The sequence below is a fragment of the Bos indicus x Bos taurus genome, chromosome 9 (genome assembly GCF_003369695.1).
Source record: "Bos indicus x Bos taurus breed Angus x Brahman F1 hybrid chromosome 9, Bos_hybrid_MaternalHap_v2.0, whole genome shotgun sequence".
Classification (NCBI taxonomy): domain Eukaryota; kingdom Metazoa; phylum Chordata; class Mammalia; order Artiodactyla; family Bovidae; genus Bos; species Bos indicus x Bos taurus.
This window is the reverse complement of record NC_040084.1, coordinates 60482497-60499395: the sequence shown is the minus strand read 5'-3', so window position 1 is coordinate 60499395 and position 16899 is coordinate 60482497. Positions and strand designations below refer to the sequence as shown.

Genomic DNA, 16899 nt, shown 5'->3' with positions numbered 1-16899 from the left:
CACCAGAACAAAAACAACGTTATTTAAACGGTTTCCTTCTCCTCCTCACGCACACAACTCCAGGTCTAGTATAGTCTTCTATACTAGAAGAACAGGAACAGTCCACCAGCTACGTACCAGCGGACCAAGGTGTCGTGGCTCCTGAGGAGTGGGACACATACACTCCAGTCCCAGAGGTCCCGGAACACAGACTGCTCTTGCTGCAGAAACTTGTAAGCTGCCTCCATTAAGTCCCGAAGTTTCATCCGCCTGCGCCCATACCGGACTGGATTTGCATCTGAACTCTCTAGAAAGAGCCTCTGAAAGACTGGAGATGTGTCCTTGAAATATCTCAGGGCAAACCTTCAGAAAGAAAGAGTTTTTAATTGGTTGGTAAGAATATGATAGCATATATATATATATATCCATTTTTTAATGGAATAAAACGACAGAATGTCATGGTAACTCTCAAGAGTTTACAAGCCAAAAAGAGATGAATGCTTAACGCCACCTAGTCCTAAGATTGTATTCTGCTTGAGTTCAGGAACCAGAATTGCAGCATGAGATATCTGACAGGAAACCAAAACCACAAGAACTTATCACAAGTGTTTACTACTAAAAATACACTCATTTTCAACAAGTATTTATTGACTTCTCACTATGAGTCAGACACTGTTTCAGACACCGTGTTAAGTCCTGGAGGTACAAAACCAAGCAGATACCTCCCCTGAGGGAGCTTGCTATCTAGGAAGGAAGGGAGTCACAGAAACAAAGTGAAGCACGAAGAACATGAATTCAACTGAACCTGAGAAAGTCAACAAGAGATGCTTTGGTTGCATCTTAAAAGATGAAGAGGAGATCTTCATGAAACACAAAGGTAGTAAGACTGGAAAAGAGGGACCAAAAGCTACAGGACATACAGAAAATAACAACAGCGATAGTAAGTCCTTCTATATAAGTAATTACTTTTAATGTAACTAGTTTACTCCCAGTCAAAAGACACAGATTGAATGGATTTAAAAAAAAAACAGCATCAGACAATATGCTATGTACAAGAAACCCACTCTGGATCTAAGGCTACACATATGTTGAAAGTGAGGAGATGAAAAAAAAAAAAAAAACCTATGCAAATGGTAATCCAAAGGGAGCAGGAATGACTATATTGATATCAGTCAAACAGGCTTTAAATATATGGAATAATACGAAAGAAAATCAATAAGGAAACAGAGAACTTGAACAATACTACAGAGGGAAGGGATCTAACAGGCATGTACAGAATACTCTATCCAACAACAGAAGAATATATATTCTTCTCACATGCACATGGAACATTCTCCAGAATACAGCACATGTAAGGACCCAAAACAACTCTCAGAAGACTTCAAAGTACTGAAATGACACACAATACCTTTTGTATAATTATCCAAATTACAATGGAATGAAACTAGAAACCAAGAGCAGAAAGAAAACTGGAAAATCCTCAAATACATGGAAATTAAACAACACACTCTTAGACAACTGATGGATCAAATAAGTTACAAGGAAAATTAGAGAGGACTTTGAAAGAAATGAAAAGAAAAATACAACACACCAAAACCTATGGAATACAACAAAAGCAATGCTGAGAGCAAACTTTATAGCTACAAACATGTATACTTAAAAAGATCTTAAGCTAACAACCTAACTTTATACCTCAAATAACAAAAAAAAAAAAAGAATAAACCCAAAGCTAACAAAAGGAAATAATAAAGACTAAAAGCAGAGACAGAAACTAGAAAAGCAACAGGGAAAAATAATCAACAAAACTAACAATTGGTTTTTGAACAGATCAAGAAAAGTGATAAACTCTGAGGTTAACTAAGAAAAAAATAAAAGATTCAAAAAACAACAATCAGGGGACTTCTCTGGAGGTCCAGTGGTTAGGACTCCATGCTCCCAATGCAGGGAGCACGGGTTCCATCCTTGGTTGGGGAACTAAGATCTCACAAACAAAAAAAAAACTCACACAAAAAAACAACAATCAGAAATGAAAGAGGGGACATTATGGATGCCACAAAAATAAAACAGATTACAAGGAACACAGTGAGGGAATTTCCTGGAGATTGGACTCTGCGCTTCCACTGCAGGGGGGCATGGGTTTCATCACTGGTCAGGGAACTAAGATCCTGCATCCCACGCAGTGTGGCCAGAAAATAAAGATTCAGTTGTGGCTTGGAAGGGAGCCATGGCAGGAGTGTGTGAAGGGGCAGCGGTGTGGGGGGGGCCGGCAGGGGACGGGGAAAGGTGGGCTGGTGTCAGCAGCACATGTGGAACCAACAAGCAGCAGCAAATATGTAGGCAGATAAGCAGTAACCAAGTCATCAACCTGATCCACGAGGCCTTTGAGGATAAGGGGACATGAACAGAGTGGACTGGCAACGGCCATAAGCCTGTGCGGCAAGTGGAGGAAGAGACTGTGGTTCACTGGAAGCATGCAAAAAGAGTCCTGGTTGATATTCCCTGCTGAACTTAGTTGACTACAGTACCCTTTTCTCTAGAGACCCATAATTTTTAGAGAGTGCTCTAAAATTCTGATCTAACCAATGGTGGATGGACCAATAAAGCACACTTAGCCAGAGAATAACAAAATCAGTTCTTCCCTAGACAAAATTCGAGAATATGGAGAATGATCTCTTTCCAAGGATAAGACTAAGAGTCGTAAACTCTAAAATGCAACAAGGAACACCATTCCTGTTAAATATCTAATCTTGGATGAGTCACTTACTTGGGCAACTCGTCACACTCTTTCACGCATCTAGAGGGAAGACCTGGAGTTCAGTTCTGGCCTCGACATTTAGAACAACTTAGTTCACTCAGCTAACCCCTCTGAAGATCTGAAATGGAACTAACAGAGCCTGAATAGGTCACAGTACAAAGATCAAAAAGATAATGCTTATCTACTTACTTTAACATCCATACTAAAATACCACCATTCAGTTCCAAAATCCACACTCCTAATTCCCACAGCAGATCCACAAAATTTTCATGCTCAAGGATGTTGCGGAGAAGGCAATGGCACCCCACTCCAGTACTCTTGCCTGGAAAATCCCACGGACGGAGGAGCCTGGTAGGCTATAGTCTATGGGGTCGCACAGAGTCGGACACGACTGAAGGGACTTAGCAGCAGCAGCAGCAGCAAGGATGTTCAATGTCTTATTATACATCAAAAATTCAGAAAACAACCTAATTGCCCAACAAAGGGATAAGAAGTGATAAAATACTACACAACTTTTTTAAGTTTTATTTACTGAGGCAAAGATAGCCATATGTGATTAAATTTAAAAACAAGATTCAGGTTAAAAATTATAGTATGTATTTTTATTAGAATTAGTATGTAAACAAATGTTTTTAAATTATATTAAAATTGTATTTTAAAAATATGTGCACAAATGTTCTAAAATTTGCTGTTGTAATGGTTTCATCTATCTGCAAATATATAAAAACCCAGTGAATTGTACACTTTTGTGGTATATAAACTACATCTCAATAAAGCAATTTTTCAAATATATGCACATAAAAATCGACGTGCACACTCTCAGATGGGTGTAACTATAAGAAAAAGAAAAGGGATTTGGGAGAAAAAAATACCAAATTAATAATACCAAATTATCTCTGAACAGCAGAATTTCAGGGTGGAGAGAACCTTTTGTTTTTTACAATTTTATATTGAGTGTTACTTGAATATAGTGCTTCTGTAATCAAAAGATCATATTCTCTCTCTCAGAAGAATGCTACCAGAATTCTCAGAGGGAGAAAGGAAATTTAAAACTAAGTATGTGTTACCTTTCCAGCACTCCTGAACACAGTTTTGAAGCAGAGGTGTATAAAAGCATAACTACTTTTGGTTTCTCCTTCAGTTCTATGCAAGCCTGATTTCAGCATGACTGTCCATACAGCACTGTACACACGAAGCATGCTCTCCCACAGCATTCTATCTGCTAGTGTTCACAAAAGACCATTACTAGGCCCACCCATTGTTGCTCTTTCCAATCAAAGACAGAGCACTGATGTGGAGCTACATGTCCAGGACAAACTGACAGCAAATGAGAAACTGAAGCCAAGAAATTAACCTAGTGCAACCCAAATCAACTTGGGTGATTATCACATCCTTGGGGGATGTGATCCAAGACCCCGGGTGGATGCCTGTAACCATGGACAGTGCTGAACTCCATACACACAGTTTTTTCCTATACATACATTTTTATGATAATGTTTAATTTATAAATCAGCCACAGGATATCCAAATTGTCAGCATCACTACTCTCCTGCTTTGGGGCCATTATTAAGTAAAATAAAGGTTACCTGAACACAAGCACTTCAACACCACGGCCCACGTGGCTACTAAGTGACAAGTGGGTGGGCAGCAAATATAGCATGGATACGCTAGAAAAAGAGATGCTTCACGCTCCAGGCAAGACAGTACAAGACTCCATCAAACTACTCAGAACAGCATGCAACTTACAACCTATCAACTGTCTCCGGAATTTCTCACTTAATTTTTTTGGATATGGTTGACTTCAGGCAACTGAAACCATGGGAAATGAAACCACTGATAACAAAACCACAGATAAAGGAGGAATGCTGTATTCTTTTCCTCCTGGGAAAATAAATATAATCATTAGCTGTAACATGCTGTTCAGATCAAGTTCTATATAAATCAGTCAACAAATACATGAATGAGGATGAGTGGGCAGCACCACAAAGTAGGAAAAACGAGCGTGAGCTCTGGAGGCAGCCAAACCTAGGACTGAATTCCAGCTCTGCCACTTTTTAGTAAGGGGACTTAGGGCAAGTTATTTAGGAGTGGTTGTTCTTCATCACTAATGAAAGACAGCTTTCACAAGAGTTGCAAGCCATGGCTGAAAGGACGATGTGTTAAAAGGACTTGCAAGAATGAGGGAGCGGGGAAAAACAAGAAAGGGGGAGAGCAAACAAACAAAAAGCAAAGGACTAAAAGATGCAAAATATAACAGTAAGGTACAATCAGAACTTAAGAATAAGGTTACACTCCTGAGAGAACACTAAAGGGGAAAAAAAAAATCAACACATAATGTGTACATTGGGGGCTTCCCTGGTGGCTCCTTGGTAACGAATACACCTGTCAATGCAGGATACACAGGTTTGATCTCTGAGTCAGAAAGATCTCCTGGAGAAGGAAATGGTAACCCGCTCCAGTATTCTATCTGGGAAAATCCTATGGACAGAGGAGCCGGGGGTCGCAAAAGAGTCAAACACAACTAAGTGACTAAGCAACAACAACGTAGTACCTTAGCCATCTGGAGCCATTTACAAAGTGACAGCCGAAGAAATCTGGGAACACAGGAACCAAGCCAGGAACAGGACTAGACGATTTTTTAAAATTAGAACTTTGAAACCAAAACTAGTATATCAGAATAGAGAAAGCACCGACAGACCAAGAGTCTTCTCAGAGTACTGACAAAGAATCTGCCAAAGAGTAAAAAACGCACTGAAGCACTGAAGATGCAGAAACGGTAATGAATAACAACAACAAAGTGGTAATTATGTGAGGTAATGGCTGTATTAACTGTTACTGTAGTAAATATCTTGCAATATGTATCTCAAATCGCCACAGTGTACACCTTCAATTTATACAAAAATGTTTTATCTCAATTATATCTCAAGAAAGCTGAGGGGGAGGAGGGATCAGTAATGCATGCTGCTAAGTCACTTCAGTCGTGTCTGACTCTGTGCGACCCCATAGACAGAAGCCCACCAGGCTCCCCTGTCCTGGGATTCTCCAGGCAAGAACACTGGAGTGGGTTGCCATTTCCTTCTCCAATGTGTGAAAGTGAAAAGTGAAAGGGAAGTCGCTCAGTCGTGTCCGACTCTCAGCAACCCCACGGACTGCAGCCTTCCAGGCTCCTCCGTCCATGGGATTTTCCAGGCAAGAGTACTGGAGTGGGGTACCATTGCCTTCTCCGAGTAATGCATAAGCAAGGGAATAAAAAGAAAGACCTTGTTACTACTGAGATACCTGATGGAAACTCCAAATAGGTAGGCACCCTGGCCTCAGAAAGAGGTGTGATCTGGAAAATGAATGTCATTACAATAAGAGGAAGCCTGACTGGGTTCCTCCCCTCCAGTCTCTCTCATAGATTTTCATCCCCATCCCATCTCTCATCTCTTCATTCTTCCCTCCTTACTCTTCCTCCACAATTTGACAGTAGGAAACACTATTTCCAAGAGGATAACACACTCATTTTTCTTAATTTAATGACTTCTTGCTCCCCTTAAGTAGTTGGCTCACACCTCTATTAACATATTGCAGCCTGTTGTTTCCAAGTACAACAACTCATAATGTGTGACTTGCTCACTCCCACCATGTGACCCAGAGCTCAAAGGGAGGACTCCTATATTTATCTACTGAATGAATGACTGCATCCTATCTAGAAATATTAGGTATAATCCTAATACATTAGGTAATTTCCTCCAGAGGAAATTTAGAGCACAAGTGAAACTAATCAGCTACGTTTTTTTAAACTAAAAATCAAAATCCCATTCCACATCATGACCTATAGTTCACTGTATGTCCTTCCTGACTCTTCATTCACACACATTTACACATGGTGCTTTCGTTTTTCTTTTTTTGCTTATCTTTAAGTTACTCTAACACGGGCACATTATATAATTTTTGGAACAAGGTGGGAGCATAAATAAAACCTACTGCCTTGGCAAAATGAAAAGAAAAAGTAATGGTGCCTCACATTCATTTAATAAGAACATAAAATTGAAGCTGATGGGAAACCAGATGTAGCTACTCTATCATTTTAGTGATTCTCAAACACAATCTGAAAACACTCTACCACTAAGGCTCAAGAGAAGTGGGAGTTCAGTTACTCACAGGTCAACCCTACAGGGTAAGCAGAGAACAGTCAGCACATCTTGTGAAACAGGACCACAGTCAAGTACACCTATGTGATGAAAGCAGCCAGTGAGGCCACACTCTGGATCCTCAATCAACCCAGAGAATAGGTTCCTGACACCACGTATGATGGTGATTTTTAACTCTGCTCTGTATGTTTTAGTTCCCTCAAACAACTAGGCCCATTTTTTTCCTCCTCTTTTAGAAAAGCTTACACAAATCACAGTTCCCTCAAGTCTTCATTTCTTATTCCCTCATCAAAGGATCAGACTAGAGATCATACTTGCAGGAAAGCCATACTTACAGCAAACTTATTATGTTGATGAAGACTAATAAGAAGGGATGCTCTACTGAGTGAAGTCAGATACGAGAAAAACAATGTCACATGATATTGCTTATGTGTAGAATCTTAAAAAAAAAAATGGTACCGAAGAACCTATTTATAAAACAGAATTTGAGTCACAGATATAGAGAACTTATGATTACCAAGGGGAAAAGGAGGTTGGGGGGATAAATTGGGAGACTGATATTAACGTATATACAACACTATATTTAAAACAGATAATAAAAACATACTTTACAGCACAGGGAAGTCTTTGATATTCTGTAATGATCTATATGGGAATGGAGTCTGGAAGAGAATGGATATATGCATGTACATGGCTGATTCAGGCTTCCCTTGTGACTCAGCTGATATAGAACCTGCCTGCAACATGGGAGACCTGGGTTAGGAAGATCCCCTGGAGAAGGGAATGGCTACCCACTCCAGTATTCTGGCCTGGAAAATCCCAAGGACTCCATGGAATCGCAAAGAGTCGGACACAACTGAGCGACTTTCACTCACACTCACTTAGTTGCCTCTTGTGACTATTCCACACAAACCTATCAATTTGAGAAAACCAGGTGCAGCGGCACGTGTCTACAGAACCAGCTAGTTGGAAGCTGAGGAAGGAAGATGGCTTGAGCGAGGAGTTCTGGGCTGTGAGACACTCTGCCCACTGGGCGTCTACACTAAGTCTGGCTCACTGGGATGACCCCAAGGGAACAAGAGACCACCAGACTGCCTAAGGAAGGGTGAACCAGCCTGAGCTGGACAGACAGGAAGTGAAATGAGAAATGCATTAGAATCCAGTTCTAACACAACTTCTTATCATACTTTGGATGTGAACAGATTTATAGAAAGTGGGAAGAGACATGAGAGATCTTGTAACCCATCCCCTACAGCTGCTCCAGCAAGAATCTCACACATCTGAAGTGGATGCTGTAAGAGCCTCAGCTAAAACTCATTTAAATCCATCTTATATGCCTTTCTTGCCAGATGACAGAATCCTTGAGGGTAGGGGAGATATCCTGGTCATATTCTCCAGACCTATCTTGATGACCAAGACTTCAAACCTAGTAAATGGTCACTGAATTGAGCTGGATAAATGGCTTCTTCTGTGACTATTTTTATAAAACACTCCTTTATCCCCTTTCTATATTTCCCCTCCTCATCTCAGCTCAGACCCCTCCTTACTTCCAGCAGAGTGTGGGGTCTACCATCTCAAGGAGAAACATGAAGAATAAAACCGTTACTCACGGGAGGACGTCAGGATGGTTACCAATGAGTTTGCTCATTGACACACAGAGCCGTTCGTGTAAATCATGGTTGACTTGGCCTCCGGCTTTAATGGCTTCAGCATTCCTTTCCAACAAATCCAAAAGGAGAGGGCGCAGCTGCCGGCTAATCAGCACAGTACAGTCCTTATCCAGAAGTAACTGTGCTAAGGTAGTCAAGATACACTGGCGATCTTGAGGTGTCCACACCTGAGAAAGGCAAAACAAATTCATTTGTGACTGCTACAGAACAGAGTCCTAGCTTATATTCAATTTCCAGACTTCATAACTGAGTTTATTTTACAAAACATAGTGGGGTTTCTTTGCAACAGGACTAGTGAATCAAATGTAAACAGAAAGTGAAAGTCGCTCAGTTGTGTCTGATTCTTTGCCAACCCATGGACTACACAAATCCATGGAATTCTCCAGGCCAGAATACTGGAGTGGATAGCCTTTCCCTTCTCCAGGAGATCTTCCCCACCCAGGGATCGAACCCAGGTCTCTCACATTGTAAGTGGACGCTTTACCAGCTGAGCCACAAGGAAAGCCCCAATCAAACGTAAAGGCTGTAACAAATAAGTTTCAGCCCACTGGGGTTTGAGGTAAAAGGACTGACATCAGGATTCCATGTAAAATGATCGATAGCTTCAGCTTCCTTAAAAAAGAATCAGTTGCAGAGTCATAACAGATCTGTTGCAGAGTCATAATAGTTTCCAGGGAATCCAGTGCTTCCCCCAACTCCTTTGTCTGAAAGGAAAACAGTAGTTAAATGACGAAAAAGTACAGTTAGTATGCAAAACTGCCAACTCTCTTGAGGAAAGAATAGATATAAGAAATCAATTCCTGGAAATGAATGAAGATACATCCCCATGAAGACATCAGACTTTAATAAACAAGACGGGTCTAAAGCAGACAGGCACACTTTGATATACAAGATGAAATAAACCACAAAGTTCTAGTGTTTGGGACCAGAATGTCCATGAACATAAAAAGGAAACTGAAAAGTATGAAAAATGTCTCATATTGCTAGTGTGTAAGCAGTTCTGCACAACCCTTGCCAGGCAATGTGACAGTGGGTTTAAATTACCTGAGGGGCATACCCTCTGACCCACCAAGCCCAATGCTATGAATTTACAGCCTAAAGAGTTTGATACTAAATGGTTACCTATAAGAGTACAGCTGGAACACAACCTAAATACCATATTCAAAAATACTGTAACTTTTTCCAAAGTTTCAAAGCTGTTCTTGTGTGTAGTATTAATATCTTATTCCATTTTACTTCTTACTAGTTTTTACTGTATGAATGTACCACAACTTGTTTATCCATTCGCATGTTGATAGATATCTGCACTGTTTGCACCTATCTTCAATAAAGCTACCATGAACATTCATGTACAAAAGATTTATGGACATATTTTCATGACTTTTATTTTCTGGCCATGACATGTGGCAAGAAGGATCTTAGTCCCCAATCAGGGATTGAACCTTGGCCCTCAGCAGTGAAAACACAGAGTCCTAACCACTGAAACACCAGGGAATTGTCTAAATTATGATTTTTAATTTTAAAAAAAATTTAAGAAATTTCTTGGGCTTCCCTGGTGGCTCAAACGGTAAAGAACGTTCCTGCAATGCAGGCGACCTGGGTTCAATCCCTGGGTCAGGAAGATCCCTTGGAGAAGGGAAAGGCAACCCACTCCACTATTCTTGCCTGGAGAACCTGGTGATCAGAGGAGCCTGGTGGGCTACAGTCCATGGGGTCACAAAGAGTCAGACACTCAATGTTTAACAGAAGTTGTTTTCCAAAGTAGTTGTAACATTTCACATCCCCACCAGCAATGTCTGAGTGCTTCAGCTGCTATATAAATTCACAAATACACAGTACTATTAGTCTTAATTTTAGCCATTCTAGTGGAGGTGGAGTGGTATATGGTATAAAGTGTCTAACAGCCACTCATTTATCTTCTGTGATGTAATTTGTTCAAATCTTTTACCCATTTTTAAATGGGGTTGTTCCTGTATTAACCATGATGGTTTCTGTAGATCCTCTATATCAGCTTGAGGAAGTTCTGTTCTATTCGTACTTTGTTTTTCTCCTGAATGAGCTTGTTAATTGGCATTCCTCCAACGCCCTTATCATCTAAATTGTCTAATATATTGGCATAACATTTTTCATAGTAGTCACTTATCTTTCTATTCTTTTTAAAATCTGTAATGGTGGCCTTTTTCCATTCCTAATAATTTGGATTCTTCACTTTTATTCTTGGTCAATCTTTTCAAAGAATCAACTTCTGGTTTCAATAGTTTCCTATACAGTTTATCCATTTCCTATTTCATTCATTCCCGCTGTTAGCTTTATTATTCTCTTCCCTCTAATTATTTTGGATGTAATTTCCTCTTTTTTTAGTATTTCACAAGGTGGAGGCTTAAGAAATATCACTAATTTCAAACCATGTTTTTCTTTTATTCATATATTTCACATGTTATGAATTTCCTTCTAATTGTAGCTACAATCACAAATTGTTTAAATTATAATACAGTTCAAAATTTTTGATTCTCCCAGAGATTTCTTCTCTGATCATAAGTTTCTTTAAATTTTCTTACTTAATTTCTAACATTTAGGGATTTTTCCTTATTTAACATATTATTTAACTTATATGCAGAGTACATCATTTGAAATGCCAGGCTGGATGAAGCACAAGCTGGAATCAAGACTGCCAGGAGAAACATCAATAACCTCAGATACGCAGATGACACCACCCTTATGGCAGAAAGCAAAGAAGAACTAAAGAGCCTCTTGATGAAAGTGAAAGAGGAGAGTGAAAAAGTTGGCTTAAAACTCAACATTCAGAAAATTAAGATCATGGCATCTGGTCCCATCACTTTATGGCAAATAGATGGGAAACAATGGGAACAGAGACTTTATTTTGGGGGCTCCAAAATCACTGCAGATGGTGACTGCAGCCATGAAATTAAAAGAAGCTTGCTCCTTGGAAGAAAAGCTATGACCAACCTAGACAGCATTTTAAAAAGCAGAGATATTACTTTGCCAGCAAAGGTCCGTCTAGTCAAAGCTATGGTTTTTCCAGTGGTCATGTATGGATGTGAGAGTTGGACTGTGAAGAAAGCTGAGTGCCAAAGAAGTGATGCTTTTGAACTGTGGTGTTGGAGAAGACTCTTGAGAGTCCCTCTGACTGCAAGGAGATCCAACCGGTCCATCCTAAAGGAAATTAGTCCTGAATACTCACTGGAAGGACTGATGCTGAAGCTCCAACACTTGGCCACCTAATGTGATGAACTGACTCACTGGAAAAGACCTTGATGCTGGGAAAGACTGAAGGCAGGGGGAGGGGGGACGACAGTGGATCCGGATCACCGACTCAATCAGACATGAGTTTGAGCAAACTCTGGGAGTTGGTGATGGACAGGGAAACCTTCCAGGCTGCGGTCCATGGGGTCGGGCAAAGAGTCAGACATAACTGAGCGACTGGACTGAACTGAAAGATTTTTCCCAGCATTATTTTGAGGGTTTCCCCCGCTAATTTCATCTCATTGAGATAACTGAATAAGCCTTTTATAATTTCAATTCTTCTAAATTTTTTGAGGTTTATTTAATGGCCCATCTTATGATCTATCTTGGTAAATGTTTCAGATGTGTAGAGCATATATTCTGGAATTATTGGGCACAGTATCCTATAATGCCAATTAGGTCAGGTTTGTTGATAGTGCTCAGGTCTTCTGTATCCTTACTAATTTTCTGTATTTGTACTATCAAGTACTGAGGTTACAGTATTAAAATTCTCCAATTATAACTGTGATTGTCTATTTTTCCTTTCCTATCACTTTCTGATTCATGTATTTTATTATTAGATCCATGCATATTTAGGTTTCTTTCTTAATTCTGAAATACTGACATTCAGGGCTGGATATGTTCCTTGCTGTGAAGGCTACCCTGTGTATTAAAAGACGTTTAGCAGCATCCCTGGTCTCTACACTCTACATGCCAAAAATATCCCCATCACAAGTTGTGAAAAATTTTAAAACGTCTCTAGATTTGCCCCAGAGAGTAAAATCCCCTGAGCTGAGAGTCATCAGGCAGGGGGGGGAAAAAAAAACACTTCAAAAAAGAAAATGGAAATAAGACTAACAGAAAATCAAGTTTCTTTTAAAAATTAAAAAAAAATCATATGCTATCTTAGAAAGATTAGATTTTGATTCTGGAAATAATGGAAAGCTTTTAGACAGAATAGTTCCATCTATGGGGTCACACAGAGTCGGACACGACTGAAGCGACTTAGCAGCAGCAGCAGCAGTGATAGATTCAGATTTGTCTTATTAATGATAACTTATATTAAGAGGCCAGAATAGGATGGGAGATAATAGCTAAAAGGAATAGGGGCTTCTTTTTGAAGTAATAAAAATGTTCAAAAATGGACTGTGATGACAGTTGTACATACCTGTGAACAGAGCAAAAGCCACTGAACTATATATTTAAGTGGATGAATTATATGGCATATGAATTATCTCTCAAAGCTGTCTTAAAAAGTTCTAATTCTAGCTCACATATATTGATTACTTTCTACCGGCCAGGCACTGTGGTAAGCTCCTCAAATGCATCATCTAGATTTCACAATCTTATTTATAGCCATAACAACAGCAACCACTTTTATAGACAACACTTACTGTACCCTAGGCACCTAACTCTCATAGCAACCCATGAAGTAGGTAACATTATCCCCATTTTACAGATAAGGAAACTGAAAAATAAAAAAAAGGGATAACGTCATAAAGCAGATAGTAGAACCAGGAATCACATCACAGGCTCCAGAATCTCTGCTTTTAACTACTCTGTAACTATTTAGCAACTATCACACATAATATGTATCAAGAAGCTGAGACCTAGGAGAGTTGAGCAACTTGTGGAAGGCCCCCAAAACAATGGTAACACACTCCAGTATTCTTGCCTAGGATATCCCATGGAGAGAGGAGTCTGGTGGGCTACCATCATCCATGGGGTCGCAAAAGGGCCAGACACAACTTAGTGAGTAAACAACAATAAGGAAAGAGAAGAGAAGGACTTCCTTGATGGTCCAGTGGTCGAGTCTGTGCTTTCACTGCAAAGGGAGTGGGTTCAATCCCTGGTAGGGGAACTAAGATCCCGCATGCCACATGCATTGCCAAAACACAAAACCAAAAAAGGAATCTGATCTGCACCCATCCTTCAGTCCCACTACCCACACATGCTCTCAAGCACTCTGCTCTTCCTCAACATAGACAGTGATCAAGGACATAAGATGTGATTCTGTGATTTACAGTAAAAGAAAAAAAAAAAAAACATAGTCTTTAAAACCCCACACCTGTCCAAGTACCTAAAACTCTGGGAATTTCCTGTGATGAGAGAAATATGCTACAGTAACGCAGTGACTTTCAGAAAGCAGCTAAACTGAGAGCCAATCATGTGATTAGAGGATTAGACCTTTCATTCCCATGCCTTGACCTCTGAGGAGGGCAGAGGGGCTAGAGATTAAGAGCTGAATCACCAATGGCCAAAGATTTAGTCTTTTGTGCCCGTGAAGGAAGCTTTCATAAAAACCCCAAAGAATGTGGTTCGGAGAGCTTCAGGGACGACTGTCCTGAAAAGTGAAATATTTCTCCAAGTTTTGTGAGCTGCTCTAGCAAATTAATCAAACCCAAGAAAGAATTTAGTGGAACCCCCAATTTATAGGCCAGCTGGTCAGAAGAGCAGGTAAGGGTGGGAGAAGTCTTTTAGGGTTAAGCCTTTACTCTGAAGGAACTGACACTTTCCACAGATAAACAGCATCAGAATTGAGTTAAATTATAGGACACCAGATGGTATCTGAGAATTGCTCGGTAATGCGAGAAAGAAAACCCACGTGCTGGAATTAAGAGTCAGAACTGTAGGATGCTAGTAGTAGTAAGGATGAAGAGAAAGACACAGATTCAATACCAAGAAAGGAAAATCAAGAGGACTTGGCTATATGTGACAGAAAAGGAGCAAAAAGAGTTGAGGACACTCAGTCTTTTCTAACAAGGGACTGGACAGAGAGACGGGGGTGTCACCAGCTGAGATGAAGAACAAAGGAAGCACATCCTAAAAATTTATTTCAGATCCCAAACTCCATGAGAAGTAAGGTTTCAAAATCTTTGCTGGGAGTTCCCTGGTGGTCTAGTGGTTAGGACCCCATGCTTTCACTGTCCAGGGCCGAGGTTCAATTTCTGGCAGGGGGAACTAAAATCACGAGGTTCAGTGGTGGGAAAAAAAGGTCTTTGCTCTCCAGTAAAAATCACTATTTTCCCAAATAGGAGAAAAATAGATAACAACACAATCAACTCTTCTCTGAGTGAAAGGCTTGAAATCATTACTGAAAATAGAAAGGAGCAAACCTGAAAGACATTTCTCAGATTGGATAGAATCTGAGACAGAGGAGAGACAAATGGAAAGTACAGGTGGTCGGAATCTTCTTAATTCAATTGGGCTTTCTAGTAGCTTTCAAGTCCCTCAACATTACTATATACAGTCTCAGAATCCACCTGAGTGGTTCCCACACTTCAAAATCTCAGATTCTCTTTTTTTAAAAAGGCTATGAACCATTTCCTCATTTTACTCCCAATACATAAGCACTAATTTTCTATCCAATTACTGTGAAGAACCATAAACAAACCTCCTGCTGTCAGTGGTCCAGGATCCCCAGCTTCAGAACCTCTGTTCTAAATGCAAGCCCACTTACAGAAAAATACTTCTAGCCATAATACATAGTTCAGGAGCCTGTCACCACAAACTCAGCTCATATAAATTGATTTTTTCATTAGTCCAGCCCATCAAAATTCAGTTTTCTTTCCAGACCTCCGTTAATGTTAATGATCCCTTCCTTGGGGGAAATCACAGGCCAGATAACCCCAGGCATATCTTCCACTACTTCCTCCCCTTTGCTATACACGTTCAATTTGTCATCAAACAGACATGCCTCTCCTGTTAGCTCAGGGCCTCTCCAGACTCGAAAAACTGCTGTTGCTTCCTTAGCAATAGGATATATATGTTCCAGACACCGGACTTAGGGGAAAAAAATTTATTTCCCCCGACTCTCAAGCTCACAGATGTGGTGGGGAAGCATAAAATAGAAAGTTAAAACGACAGGTGAAAAAATGCGTGATAAGGATCCTCAACTCAGCGAGATATCTGGTCAACGAGAGAAGGCTCTTAAAAGGCCAGAGCACCCATTTTTCAGAAAACTAATTCATAATTCCTATGGCTTACGAATTATGCCCTCGCTCTCGCTTGGCCCATCAGTTGTATTCTGTGTTTATGAACGTCTCCAAAAATAGACACGAAATACCTTGGGGGTCTGAGACGATAACGAATTTATCTGTATCCGCAAAGTGCCACACTGTGTCTTACTCCCAGCGGGAATACAATCAATACTTGTCAGTGGGCAGGAAAGTCAGAACAAGGCAGAAAGGAAACATCCACCCAAGCTAAGAGAGGGGGCTGAACTTGTCGGCACGCTTAAATAATACAAATGTCAAAAGGGCAAACATGCAACCTCAACTACCAAAAAAACCCCCCAAAACACGTTTTTCTCTGAAGGTCACGTTTGGCGCACGCAGCCAGGGTGCTGCAAGGAAATAAATCGGTGGAGAGAAGGGAAGACTCTCCCATAGAATAAATAACAAAAGGCTCCTTCCAGGCTCCTCAAATGAGCGCGGACGCCTCCGCCACTGGCCAGCCTTGGGGAGGGGGCCAGAGTGACAAGACACCGCTCTCCAGTCCCCTGCGTCTTCCCGCAGGGCCATGGGGCACGCGCCAGGCGGTTGGTGGGGACGGCCCAACTCTTTCCCTCCCTCTCCTTCTCTTACCTGCTTGACCAAGAACCTGCCCAGCTCGCTACGACTCTTCTCGTTCTTGGCAGCGATTAACCGCAGCGGCGCGGCCGCCACATCCAGCAAGAGGTGCTCCATGATCACGGGTCCTCCGTCCCGGGCGGCCACAGGCGCTCCTTGCTTCGCGCTAAGAACCCCCGAGCCGCTGAGGTCCCCGCGCCGGAACTGCCACTAACTACGTCTCCAGTGAAAGCGGCCACCGCCGCTTCACCAGTACCTAGAGAGCGGCAGCAGCACACGTGGGGGGAGCACGCGGCGCTCTGCATCATCAGTCCGCGACCGCACCGACCAGCGATCGCGGTCCCGCCTCCTCGGCACCGGAAACGCGGGGCGTCAGTATCTATATACTTCCGGCATAGACGCCACCAGAAATAGCTTTTGCTGGTGGAGGATAAGGGTTACAATGATGGTAGATCCGGCGACAAAGAGTGGCGTGACAGCAATTCAGGAGAAGCTAGGGGGCCCCTAGGGCCGTGTGCCTACTATCCTCAGCCCGCCATGCTTCC

General features: G+C 41.3%; 1 protein-coding gene across 1 annotated transcript in view; it reads right to left on the bottom strand.

Moving 5' to 3' along the window:
• The window catches only part of MDN1 (midasin AAA ATPase 1), a 140187-nt gene extending 123532 nt beyond the window's left edge, over positions 1–16655 (bottom strand). Inside the window, exons 1-3 of the mRNA XM_027551397.1 lie at positions 16370–16655; positions 8481–8707; positions 118–342 (exon numbers count right to left, since the gene is read on the bottom strand). Of these exons, the coding sequence (XP_027407198.1) occupies positions 118–342; positions 8481–8707; positions 16370–16471 (554 nt within the window). The 5' untranslated portion in view covers positions 16472–16655. The remainder of the gene's footprint in view (positions 1–117; positions 343–8480; positions 8708–16369) is intronic.
• Between the last annotated feature and the right edge of the window lie 244 nt (positions 16656–16899).